Raw genomic sequence first — 14021 nt, 5'->3', positions numbered from 1 at the left:
CTGTTAGTTAATTGTATGATGACAAACCTTTGTGAGGATGACACGTGAAAATTTACAACCCTTTTAGTTAATTGTATGATACTCCCTTTGTCCCATAAAAATTGCCGTAGCTATATATTCCGTCAACTTTCATATGATACCCTCTTCGTTTTCGTATGTCTTTCCCATTTGAAATATGGAAGTAACCAATGAGAATGAAATTTAGTTTTTGAGTAATTGAGTATTAGAAAAAAAAATAGTAATTGATATCTTATCATAAATCATAAATACTAATAAAAAAACTAAAAAATAACAATTGACAACTTTTTTAAGTCTTGCCAAATGTATTAATATAATAGGTTATAATTGATTGTGTGGTAATAATTAATTAATGTAAAATTAGGTAAGTATCACAATCATAAATTAATATAAATCAACATACATATTAATAAAAAATGGTGAAAAATGACAAATGTCATCTTTTAGAAGCTTTGACAAATGAAATTATATTAGTAACGATATTACTTAATTTAGAACTTGATTTTATTTTATATTGGAGCCAAATAAATTAAAGTTTTTATATGATTTATAATAGCAATTCTAAATACCTAACCTACAATTTGATATGTTTGATTAAATAAAAAAAATAATATATTTGGTAATCATATATACTAATAAAAATGTTGAAAAATGACAAATATCATCTTTTAAAAGCTTTGACAAATAAAATTATATTAGTAACAATATTACCTAAATAAAATAGAGTATTGATATGATTTATCATAGCAATTCTATGTACCTCCCTAAAATTTGACATGTTTAATTAAATAAAAAAATAATATATTCGATGAATAATTTAAAAAACATTTGTATTAATGTTTGGTTTTAAGTCATATATTCAATAAATTTGATCACAATAATATAATATTTCATACTGTCATGGTACTGCTTACTCAATTAATTAATTTATTTAATAATTAATATCATGTTACTAAAATACCCTTTGACCTTTTGTGTTGACCTTGACTTTCGGTCAATGGGCTTTTTTCTGAATTTCCCATTCTCCTTGAATGGCCCATGGGCTACTCACTTCCCAAGACCCTAATTTCCCTCCAGAATAATAACCACCTATTTGACTCAACTTCCCACTCACCCACATTCTTTGATCATCCTTCTTTCACAGTAGATAACTGCCCACTATCTTCCACTCTTCCCCAGGAATAACTTCCTTTCCATCATTATAAATAGGGGCAGCCCTCCAGAAGGAAAGATCATCTGAAACATAGCCTTTACAATATCATTGCTCTCACCCTGCTTCATTAACCTACCCAAACACTAGCAATCTTAATCCCGACACCTCTTCTTGCATTCATTCTATAATCGTTCATTCATTTATTTCCGATATCCACGTTCTAACTTGAGCGTCAGAGGGGTTTTCCGGGAGATCACCCCCCGGACAAGGCTAACAAGTTGTTTTGCAGGAATTCAAGCCACTTCCTCCCACAAGTTGCTTCTCTTGATCACACTTCCACTAATCTCCAGGTATTTTGAGTGTCTTTCGCACTTCCTCGTTTCATCACCGAAACAGTTTGGCGTCGTCTGTGGGGAGTGTTACAATAAGTCATGGCTCCCAAAAGAAATCCAACACAAACCGCAACCATGCATAGCACAGATACAGACACTTCTGCAGGTCAGGCCAAGAATCAGGCCGTGACCCGCCGTGATCTGGACATGCTAGCACGAAACCTCACTGCTGCGTTTTCCGAACAGCTCCGCGCTGTCATGAATAACAATAATCCTGCTCCACAACAAGTATTGGATGATATGGCAGATCAAATAAAAAATCTGCGGGAACGGATCGAGCCCCCTAACGAGACACCCAAATCCCACGAATCTCAGGATGGGAACTCGGAGATGTCACGTTCCAGCAAGAGAAACAAGAGGCGACGGGAGAGACCAAGGACTCACACAAGCCTCGGCAGAAGTGATCCTAGAGACAGAGAGTCTAAAACCGCCTCTCAAGATGCCCGTACTTATTTAGAAAGCAAAAAGCATAAGGCATCCGAAAGCATCCAGTCACTGGTGGATCGACGGAGGGAAGAGAGGAAGAGGGCGCAGCTGGTAGGATCTAGCCATCCAGCGAGTCCTGTAACCATGCCGCGGAACGAAGTTGAGGTCAAAATTCTCCCTGGAGATCCTACGCCGATAATCTCTCCAATGGCTCCTGAAATACTAAACATTCCCAACCCGGGGAAAATAAAAATCCCAAATATGGCAGCGTTTGACGGAACGTCATGCCCCGAAGAACACTTGATGGCGTACAAGAACCTGATGGTGCTGCACACTACCAATCCTTCCTTGTGGTGTAAATTCTTCCCAACTACTCTTACGGGAGCAGCCTTGACGTGGTACACCTCCCTTCCACAAGGAAGTATCCACAATTTTGCCCAACTAGAAGGCAAATTTCTGGGCCACTTTATAGCCTCAAGAAGGCAGGAGAAATCAAACTTCCACCTACTAAGTGTCACTCAATTGGAAGGAGAATCCATATCCTCCTATCTGAAGAAATTCCATGAGGCGGTGCTAGAGGTGACGGATTTAGAGGAATCAGTCGCCTTAAACGCCCTTATTAATGGAATGAAGGCTCAAAGGCTCAAGTTCCAGTTGGTGGAAAGCCAGGTCAAGACATATGCGGAGGCCATGAAGCAATGTCAAAGTTATGTCATGGCCTCCGAGGTATGTCAGGCACATGACCCCAAGAGGCGGAAGTCTGACAAGAAAGACGCCGCAACCCCCCACTAATCCTCGAGGAACAGAGAAGAGCACCAGCCGAGGAGGGAAAGAAATCACACACCGCGCCGTCCCGCGCCCCCTTCAGATATGGGACCCCCGCGTTCCCACCACATTTATACCGCGGCAGGGGAATCCAGAACACACAATTTGTTAGACGGAGGAAACGACCCGATGTTTAATCGAAACAGAAGGGATATTTTCTTTGCCGTTCGCGACAAGTTGCCAACTCCACCTCCCACTACCACTCCTTCCAACAGGCGCAATTACAATTTGTGGTGTGACTACCACAAAGAGCACGGCCATACCCTCGCCCAATGTCGCGAACTCAAGCGTATCTTGTATCAGCTGGCCGATGAAGGAAAGCTTTCCAGGTTCCTCAACAAGAGGGACTATGACACGGGAGAAGGAGCAAACAGAAGGCAGTGGAATCAAAGACGCGGATCCCCCAAGAGGGAAGAGGCAAGGCGCGAAGGTTCCCATACGCAAGGGACCATCAACATGATTTTTGGAGGATACACCGAGGAATATCCTACCGTCCGCGCTGCAAAAGACAGTGTTCATACTCTGCTGAAAAGACCAACAACGACCGTAACCAGCGGGCCGGTCATGAAATTTGATGCCACGACCTCTCAAACGCTGCAACAGCCCCATACTGACCCTCTGGTGGTCACCCTCAAAATCGGACAGATGAAAGTCAAAAAGGGTACTCGTGGATACCGGAAGCACGGCTGATCTCATTACAATGGAGTGCTTGAGAAAAATGAAGTTCGAGGAAAAGCACTTGCAGCCCCTCGATAAGCCGCTGATCGAATTTGGGGGAAGTCAGGTCATTCCGCTAGGAACGATCATTCTCCCCGTGCGCGTGGGAGAAAGAAGTGAAAGCAGGACCCTGCTCATACGTTTCACGGTAGTGGATCTCACTTTCCCTTACAACGCCATCGTGGGACTTCCCCTCATTAACAAGATCAAAGCTGCAATCTTCCCTCATCAACTCTTGTTGCAATTCGAACGGGACGATAGAAAAGTTGGCATCCTCAAGGGAGATCAGATAACGGCACGCCAATGCCTTATAAACACTCTGAAGCGCGGACACTCCGCGACACCCACCAAAATGGAAAGGGAAGATCAAGACGCTCCCGCTGTCATGAGCGTATATATGGAAAACCCTAGCACACACGAAAGGCCTCGCCCCATAGAAAGATGCGAGGCAGTAGACATGTTCGAGGGAAAGCAACTAAAGATAGGGAAAGATCTTCCTGGTACGATTAAAAAAGAAATCGTGGCCACCATTGCTGAGTTCCGTGACGTCTTCGCCTTCAGCACGGAAGAAATGCCTGGCATCCCTACTAGCGTCATGTGTCATAAACTTGACATAAGACCAGGCCACAAACCAGTAAAGCAAAAGCTGCGGCATCAAGGAAAAGAGCGGACCGAGGCCGCCAAAAAGGAAGTTGAAAAATTATTGAGAGCCGGATTCATTAGAGAATGCAAATACTCCGATTGGCTATCCAATGTCGTCCTCGTGAAGAAACCAAATGGCAAATGGAGGATGTGTGTCGATTTCACGGATTTGAATAGAGCCTGCCCCAAGGACGACTATCCACTTCCCAAAATAGATCGCCTGGTGGACTCCACAGCAGGCCATGCGCTACTAAGTTTCATGGATGCCAATGCCGGATATCACCAGATTCAATTGGCGCCGGAGGACCAAACACACACGGCCTTCATTACTAGCATGGGTGTCTACTACTACAAAGTCATTCCCTTCGGGTTAAAAAATGCTGGAGCCACCTATCAAAGGATGGTAAACAAGGTTTTCCAATCTCAGATTGGACGGAATCTTGAGGTATACGTGGATGACATGATAACAAAAAGCAAGCACGCAACTCAGCACGCTGCGGACTTGCGTGAAACGTTCAATACACTCCGTAAACACCAGATGAAGCTCAATCCGGACAAGTGCGTGTTCGGGGTCACCGGAGGAAAATGTCTCGGCTTCTTGGTAGACGAACGGGGCATCGAGGCAAATCCAGATAAGATTCAGGCCATTCAAAACATGAGATCCCCCACCTCCGTAAAAGAAGTGCAAAAGCTTACGGGGTGTATAGCCGCACTAGGAAGATTCCTTTCAAAGTCAGCAGACAAATGCTTGCCTTTCTTCAAAACAATAAAGCAACAGAAATTCGAATGGACCGCGGAAGCAGAAGAGTCTTTCCGTCAGCTTAAGGAGCACTTATCGGCCTTGCCAAAATTAGTTTCGCCCATCAACGGGGGAAAGCTAGTCTTATATGTCTCTGTCTCCGAATACTCGTTACCCGGAGTGCTTGTGGCGGAAAGGGAAAAGAAGCAGCTCCCAATATACTATGTGAGTCATGCATTCCGCGGCTCAGAAGGAAACTATTGCGAAGTGGAAAAGGTCATATTTGCGATAGTGATGGCCAGCAGGAAATTAAAGCCATACTTTCAGTCCAACCCGATCATTGTCCGGACTGATCAACCTTTAAAAAAGATCCTTGAGGGGAAAAACAAGTCGAGCCGTGTCACAGATTGGGCAAACCAGCTAGCAGATTTCGGCATCGAGTACGAGCCTCGAACGGCAATTAAAGCACAAGCCTTGGCTGACTTTATTGCTGAAAGCACTTCCCCCCCTCCTGCTGAACTTAATCGAGAATGGAAATTGTATGTAGACGGGTCTTCAACACAATCGGCGAGTGGGGCCGGGCTCCTCATTGTGTCTTCCGCCGGGGTCCGCATGGAAAGGGCGGTCAGATTTGAGTTCGCGGCATCCAACAATGAGGCCGAGTATGAAGCATTACTGATGGGGCTGAAAATCTGCTACGAGGCAGGGGCTAAAGAATTGGCCGCATTCTCGGATTCCCAATTGATAGTGGGGCAAGTAAACGGGGAATTCGAGGCTAAAGATGATAGCATGAAAATGTATCTGCAGCAAGTGAAGGACTTTATTCCAAAGTTTGACAAGTTCACGTTGGAGCACATTCCACGATCCCAAAATGCCCAGGCCGATTCCCTAGCAAAACTTGCCAGCTCCGCAGATACTTCCGCGGCTCGTGATATAATTTGGGAAGTGCTCCCCAACCCCAGCATCAACTTCATGATCAACACCATCGACAGATCTGAAACATGGATGGGGCCATACGTTAAGTACTTGCAAGATCAAACGCTCCCCCAGGACGAGAATCAGGCCAAAATGCTCTAGAAGAAGGCCAAATGGTTCGAACTTCATGAAGGAACGCTTTATAAAAAATCATACACACATCCCCTCCTGAAATGTGTTGCTCCTGAAGAAGGAAACTATATCCTACGAGAAATACACGAAGGCTGATGCGGAATACACCAGGGAGTGCGAACGGTCATTAGCAAAGTCCTTAGAAGTGGTTATTATTGGCCTTCACTCCGGAAAGTCGCGGAAGAGTTGATCCTACGGTGTCCTGAATGTTAGTATCACTCAAAGATAGGGAGGAAACCCTCTAATTACTTGACCGTCTTGCAAGCCGTCCTGCCATTCGACAAATGGGGTATGGATCTCCTTGGCCCTTTTCCACCAGCAAAGGGGCAACGCAAGTTCATCATTGTGGCTATTGATTACTTCACTAAGTACGTAGAAGCAGAGGCTCTTAGTTCGATCACAGACAAGCAAGTCTGCCAGTTTTTATGGCGGAACATCATCACAAGATACGGCATACCGAGGGTGATCATTACGGATAATGGAAGGCAATTTGTCAGCAAGAACACCATTGAGTATTGCGACAAATTCCACATCCAAATCAGATTTAGTTCTGTGTCCAGGCCGCAAACTAACGGTCAAGTCGAGTCCGCCAACAAGGAGATACTAAATGGTATCAAAAAGAAGATAGAAGGGGTCAAGGGTAATTGAGATGAAGAACTACCCGGAATCTTATGGGCCAGTCGAACCACCATAAAAGAGGCCACGGGGCACACACCGTTCTCTTTAGTGTACGGGTCCGAAGCCGTACTTCCAGTGGAAATAGGAGTACCCTCTACAAGGGTCACCTACTACTCATACGATGAGAACGAAGAAGAAAAAAGAGCAAACTTAGACCTACTTCCAGAGACCAGAGGAAATGCACTACTGAGATCGGTGGCCCAAAAGCAGAAGATGATTCGTAGCTTCAACCGCCATGTGAAAACAAGACGTATCCAAGTCAATGATCTCGTCCTCCGAAAAGTCGAAGCTACTGGGAAGATTGTTGAAAAAGGAAAGTTAGGGGCCAACTGGGACGGACCTTTCAAAGTCACCCGCATCATCAAACCAGGAACGTTCGAACTAGAAGACATGAAAGGGAGAAAACTACCCCGTCCATGGAATGTAGACCACTTAAAGAAATTCTTCATTTAATAAAATTTGCAAGGGGCAATCAGTTGCTAGTATCAGTGTAAGCAGCTTCAACAAAGACAAACTTATCAGCATCAATCCGCGACTACCTTCATTCCGCAACATAGTTGCGTTGTCATTCGAAATCTGTTGTCATCGTCATTTGTATTCAATTCTTTATAACAGAAGTTTCATTTTCAGATTATGCGGTTCCTATGTTCGCAATTATTTGGTAAAAATCTATTGCAAATTTATTTGGTAAAAATCTATTGCAAATCTTATTAAATCAGTAATATCCATAAGTCGGACCCCTTGAGAGGGGTCCCATTATCAAATTATTCTAAGTCACTAACGAACTTGTGATACCTATAAGTCGGACCCTTAGAATAGGGTTCCAAGACCAAAAATCAATTCAAGCATTCACCATCTGTTCGTAGCATCGATAAGTCGGACCCCCAGTTTGGGGTCCCTGAATTCAAAAACATTCTAAGTTTTTCACAAAGATGTTTTCCAACCGGGACATCGATAAGTCGGACCCCCAGTTTGGGGTCCCTGAATTCAAAAACATTCTAAGTTTTTCACAAAGATGTTTTCCTACCGGGACATCAATAAGTCGGACCCCCGGTTTGGGGTCCCTGAATTCAAAAACATTCTAAGTTTTTCATAAAGATGTTTTCCAACCGGGGCATCGATAAGTCGGACCCCCCGTTTGGGGTCCCTAAAAAAATATTCCAAGTTTTTCACAAAGATGTTTCCCAACCGGGACATCGATAAGTCGGACCCTCAGATTGGGGTCCCGAGTTAAAAATCATTCCAGATATCTAGCTGAATGTTCCTTGTACGCAACGTCGACAAGTCGGACCCTCTGATAAGGGTCCTGAAGTTCAACCTGCCGCGACATTGATGAGTCGGACCCTTAAATTGGTTCCAAGGTCGAAATTGTCAAATCTACAAGTTCAAGTCGTGACATCAATTAAAGGCTGTTTCCCGCCTAGTGAGGGAGAGAAGCATCGGCCGATGAAAGAAAGTTTGAAATATTTAAACAAATACGGCATCAAGATCAACATACAAATTGATTATATATTTAAGGTTACAAAAGTTAATATTACAAAATTTATATTACAAAGATCAGAGATCATCCAAGAAGGCGTCTACATCTCCCTCCGGATCTTGAGGGGGGGACCCGGCAACTCCCTCGCCAAGGCTCGGAGTGAAGCTTATGAATTCTTCAACATCGAACGGCTCCACTCCGATCTCGGATAAGTCCCTGGATAAGCCCTGGAGGTTTTTGCCCTCGTCGATCAGCAGATTGGATAAGTCTAAACACAAACTCTCCAGCTTAGAAAGCGCCAAGTTCTCGGAGACGTCCGAGGCAGAGGGAGGAGAGAGAGAGAGTTTGTCCAAATCAAGACGTAAGGCCTCCTTTTCAGCAGCAGGGTCCACTCTCTCCGACCACACCCTAGCCTCTTCCGCGTCCCAATGGGGGTCCACCAGCACCGCTGACTCCCGATCCAAAATCGGAGCTAGGTTAGCCAAAGCTTCGTTCCCCTTCTCATTGGCCTTCTCAAGGAAGGAACTCCGCGGCAGCCAGGCGGAATCTTTCACCGCTTATCATGGTACCGGCTCCCACCATTTCCGTGGTTAGCGCCCCCAAGAAACTTGACGCCTCCGGCTCATCCGAGGACAACCAATCCCTTACCATCCGCGACTTCCTACCCAAGCAAAGCTTGTATATTCTTGCCGCGGACAGCAAGGTTTGGAACTTATCCGAATCATCGGACACCTGACGCAGAAGTGACTGGTTTTGTCGCACCAGCTTAGCATGAACATCAGTCAGGTGCCCGATCTCATGGCCAAGGGTGGCCGACATATTTGACGCCGTGTCCAAGTTAGCCACGGTCCCCTCAAGCTGCTTCCTGGCCCTTTCTCGCCATTCTTCTGTGCTGACTAAGCGCTCTTTTAATTCAACGCACTTAGCCAGCTTCTCCTTTAAGGAAGGCAGCTCCTCAAGATCCGCCCTCAGCCTCTTCAGCTCCTCCTCTTGTTCTTGGCAGTGAGAAGTGAGGGCCGCCAGGGTTTCTCTTTCCGCGGCACTCTGACGGCTAAGGTTCAATTCAAACGATAGCCTTAAGTACGTCAGCAAAGGAGAACAAGGTCAAATAGATCATCCGGCAATCTAATTCAAACAGACTGAAAAACTGACATTGTACCTCAGCCGCCGAGGCCTGGAGTTGACGAACCCTGTCGATAGGAGGCTGGGAGTCCAGATGATCGACGTCCTTCCGGCTGATCAGATGGGACGTCGCCCGGTTGAAACGGGTAATCATACCCTTGTGCCCCAATTCATTGAAGAGGGTATCGGGTTGGAAAGGTGTGACCTCCCTACGACGATACACCTCCTCTATCCGCGGCTCTGGGGTCGCAGACGACTCCCCGACCGTCTGTTTGTTGTTCGGGGAGATGGGGGCTTCGGCTGGGGGAGTCGACGTCTCCCCTCCCGCCGACCTCGCCTGTAGAGGTACGGCGGTATGTATGGTCTCGAGGGAGACCTTCTTTGCCGCGCTCTCCCCGTGGGAAGGAGAGTCTCTTTTTCTCTTCCTCCCCTTCCCACTTTTCTTTTTCTTTGATTCCCTCTTCTTAGAGGGGATTACCCTTTGGGAGTCATCGGGAACGTGTACTTTTCTCCTCTCCTCGAGGAGACGGAGAGCCTCTTCCTCGCCGGGCACCTCGTCAAGACCCTTCTCTACGGTCGTCGAGTCCTACAAAAGAAAAGGTTAGGAGGAAATCAACAGGAATCAACAGGAATCAACAGAAAAGGTCGTCGAGTCCTACAAAAGAAAATTTTCAGAACGAAGATATACCTTCGGAGGAAGAGGTAGAGGCTTATCCTCGGGCCGTTGGATGACCCCTTGAGCAAGTCTCAAAACACTGAATTTCTTCATTAGATCTGGACTCTTTGCTCGAAGATTTTCCTTGGCTATCCCTGTAAAACCATGAGTTAGAAACAGCTAAACATGCCATAGAAAAGAGAAGGAAGAAATCCGACAACTCTTACTCCGATCGATAGCCAAGCTGATGCCGAATGCTGAGAGGAGGTTCTCATTCTCCAACTCAGGACGACCGGGTATCCAATTAAGTTGGACGTTCATGGGTTTCCTTCCCAATTGAACGTCCATCTTCACATATTCAATGATCACCGCATCACTAAAAGAACACTGCGGGATTCCATTATTAAAACCTGAAAGGTTGGGTTTGATGTCGAAAGAGGTCTTAATATTCCATCCTCCCTAATTATACAAATACGCAAATTTCTTCCTATACCCCTTTTGGTTATCAGGGAGGTCTTGGACTATCTTCAGCCCGCGACGATGCGTAAAAGTAATCCAGCCGCAACCGTATGATTGAGAATTACATAGGGGGGCTCTAAAAATATATCTAAAGGCGGTCAGTGTTGGTGGCACAGCCAAAACTTTGCATAAAATCAAAAAGGCCACCATACACCCCCAAGCGTTAGGATATAGCTCGGGTACCGAAACGTTTAAAAGCTCTAACACCTCCCTAAAAAATGGGTGAAGAGGGAATCTAAGTCCTAGTTGGAAAGAAGGAAAGTAAGAAGCTATACAATGAGGGGGGGGGGGAAACCTAACGGTGTCGTAATTCCCTGGTGTAATAATATTAATGTTCTCCGGAAAACCCCATTTCCGGGAGATGGCTTCCCGTTGACTATCCAAATCTCTCTTGGTCTGTAAATCAATGAAGTAGTTTAGGGGCCCGCCGTCTGGAATGTAGAATGGAGGAGGAACTGGCGCTGCGCTCTCCCTTCTAGAAGATTCGGCTGATCCTTCAAGGTTTTCCATATCTACATACAATAACCCTTCCAGGTCAGGATTTATTCGCGGCAAGTAATTGGGAAAGAAAGCAATGCTCATTTCCCAAGGAGCAGTTTTCATAATCTCCGGAGGGTATATAGGGGATACAGACGACTCATCCCCGGCTTTTATTGGTTCATAATGGGGGGTAATTCTCACCGAACTACTTTCGTCCGAATCATTCATTAACAACCCCTTTTTATTAAGTCGCCTACGTACTATCAAAGGAGTTTCCGGCAAGTTAGTAGGGTTAATGTCTGAGTTAGCTATGGTCTCTTGAGTAGCCGCGACATCCATGTTAACAAGAATCATAAAGTAGTAGGCGAAACTTGTAAAGAATAGAGACTAAATTCATAAAACGAATTCAATGTCCTAGGCTAACATTCAAGAGTAATTTGAAGAAATTCAAGAATAAATCGAAGAAATTTAAGAACAGTTTGAAGATTAACTTGAAGAAATTCGAAGATCTGGGAAAAAGTTTGAATACCTTTGAAGAAAGTTGGAGATTTGTCAGAAACTTGATGAAGATCTGTTAGATATCTTGAAGATCTTCAAGAATTGGTCAGAAGTTTGAAGGAAGGATGAAGATTGTCAGAGCGTCTCTCTCTACTTTCTCTTTCCAGCAATGTAAAAATTTGAAGGAAGTAATGAGAATTAAGTAAGAGGGAACTGTTCCAACCACCTCATTTATAACAGCAATAAATGCCTTTGGGACTTAAGTACAATATATGGAAAGGAGAATCCCAAACGAGAGTCGTGAAAAAGATAAGTCGGACTCCCCATGAGGGGGAATCGTTGGGAATTTTTCTAAGTGTCCAACACGTTCCGTAAGATCTACAAGTCGGACCCTCAATAGAAAGGAAATATTGAAAAATCTTTGAAGTGTCAGTTCTTAACTATAGCCGGGAGATTGATAAGTCGGATCCCCAATGTGGGGGGAACATCAAATTTCTCCAAGTATCCAAGTAACCAACTTTCGGGCAACCGTCGGGTCGATAAGTCGGACCCCCAAGGAGAGGGAGAGTGTGGAAATTTGTTCTAAGTCTTCCAACATTTGAGTACGTCCGGGAAGTCGACAAGTCGGACCTTAAACTGCACCTCCAAGAACGAAAAATGTTTCAAGTATGCAAAGTTACGCATTCAGCTGCCCGACTTATGGATACGGCGAACGCCACGTCGCATTACTTTTGCTCTAAACCGTCGTATGTATGAGGTGAAATATTTCAGAGTCCGTATGATTGATAAGTTGGACTCCTTGGAACACTCAGTCATGGTGTAAAAATTCTAAGTATGGTATAATCTGCATATATCAGTATGATCGAAGACACGGACCTAAATGCCCCTTTCGCGTCATAGGAAAGCTAAGGATATGTTTTGTGGTTAATATTAATATTTTTCCGAGAGGTCGATGAGTCGGACCTAGAATTATACTCCAAGGATGATAAAATTCTAAGTATGGGAGATCTCATGTATGTCCGTATGATCGAGGGCACGGAATACGGTACTCATTCCGGATCATGGAAGGGCAGGGGACTTGCTTTGACGATATCAAGAGTGTCCGTATGGTCCATAAGTCGGACCCTCAGGTGGTCCTTATCACTTTCGAAATATCCCAGGTGCAAGAAATTTTCATAACGAACGTGTGGTAGAAGACGCGGACTTTGAAGTTCTTCAAGAAATAGTCACGCCTTTGTTGGTTCCTCCTAACTTCAGTTTACCAATAAAATTGTTTGATTTGACCGTGTGGTAGACAAGTCGGACCCCCCTTGGGTGCTAGCTTGCTAAAAAATAATCAAAGTATTGGTTGTTTCCGTGGCATCAATGGAATGAAGCCAGGATCCAGACTTTAATTATCTCACGACATGGTATATGTCACGGCTCTATAAACTGTATACTGGGAACAAGAGTCCTTTACGTGTGCAGCTCATCCGTCAGGTTGATAAGTCGGACCCCCCAGGGGGCCTAGATTTGAGAAAAATATTCCAAGTATGGAACAGGTTATGTGTGATGTCGTGGAACATGTTGTATGCGATGTCGCGGAATAAGTTGTATGGTATGTTGCAGATCCGCATCCTTCCCTATACGATTGTGATGCTGCCTTATAAATACGCCTGGGGCTATTCCGCGGCATACTACAAGCCGCGGCTTTGTTTGTTTGCTTAATTCGGATTCAATATGCTTCTGTACGACCACTTTGAAAAGTCATATCTTTCTCAGCGCAACTCGGATTTCGACATGTGAACAGTCGACTCGAAGCTTACGAGCTCAATTTTCATGATCCCTTAGAAGATTCACCTAATTGGGTATGTGTTCATCCTTGTGGGGCTATTGAATGTTCATTATGATCGTATCCCTTCACCAAATCAACTACGACGGGCACGTGATTTTCCGCATAAAGGAAGATGTTTTCTTTCGTTGGGGCTATCTCTTCACATCATCCTTCATGCGTGGGGCTAACTGTCATGGTACTGCTTACTCAATTAATTAATTTATTTAATAATTAACATCATGTTACTAAAATACCCTTTGACCTTTTGTGTTGACCTTGACTTTCGGTCAATGGGCTTTTTTCTGAATTTCCCATTCTCCTTGAATGGCCCATGGGCTACTCACTTCCCAAGACCCTAATTTCCCTCCAGAATAATAACCACCTATTTGACTCAACTTCCCACTCACCCACATTCTTTGATCATCCTTCTTTCACAGTAGATAACCGCCCACTATCTTCCACTCTTCCCCAGGAATAACTTCCTTTCCATCATTATAAATAGGGGCAGCCCTCCAGAAGGAAAGATCATCTGAAACATAGCCTTTACAATATCATTGCTCTCACCCTGCTTCATTAACCTACCCAAACACTAGCAATCTTAATCCCGACACCTCTTCTTGCATTCATTCTATAATCGTTCATTCATTTATTTCCGATATCCACGTTCTAACTTGAGCGTCAGAGGGGTTTTCCGGGAGATCACCCCCCGGACAAGGCTAACAAGTTGTTTTGCAGGAATTCAAGCCACTTCCTCCCA

The 14021-nt window shown here is 44.7% G+C and overlaps 1 protein-coding gene across 1 annotated transcript; it reads left to right on the top strand.

The window, feature by feature from the left end:
* The first annotated feature begins 2859 nt into the window (after positions 1–2859).
* Positions 2860–5989, top strand: LOC130826453 (uncharacterized). Its single transcript, XM_057692042.1, has 3 exons — positions 2860–3435; positions 3539–4576; positions 4664–5989. Exons 1-3 carry the CDS (start codon positions 2860–2862, stop codon positions 5987–5989), a joined length of 2940 nt encoding a protein of 979 aa, XP_057548025.1.
* Positions 5990–14021: the final 8032 nt, after the last annotated feature.

Source organism: Amaranthus tricolor, chromosome 11 (genome assembly GCF_026212465.1).
Source record: "Amaranthus tricolor cultivar Red isolate AtriRed21 chromosome 11, ASM2621246v1, whole genome shotgun sequence".
Lineage (NCBI taxonomy): Eukaryota > Viridiplantae > Streptophyta > Magnoliopsida > Caryophyllales > Amaranthaceae > Amaranthus > Amaranthus tricolor.
The sequence above is the reverse complement of the archived record's forward strand: the minus strand, read 5'-3'. Positions and strand labels throughout refer to the sequence as shown.

Bases quoted from the DNA above. Each gene is read 5' to 3' on its own strand.
- LOC130826453 (XM_057692042.1), top strand. From the start codon at position 2,860: ATGGGACCCCCGCGTTCCCACCACATTTATACCGCGGCAGGGGAATCC. The intron at 3,436-3,538 runs GTGGTCACCCTC...AGAAAAATGAAG, and splicing joins AGCCCCATACTGACCCTCTG to TTCGAGGAAAAGCACTTGCA. The intron at 4,577-4,663 runs GTAAACAAGGTT...CACGCAACTCAG, and splicing joins GAGCCACCTATCAAAGGATG to CACGCTGCGGACTTGCGTGA.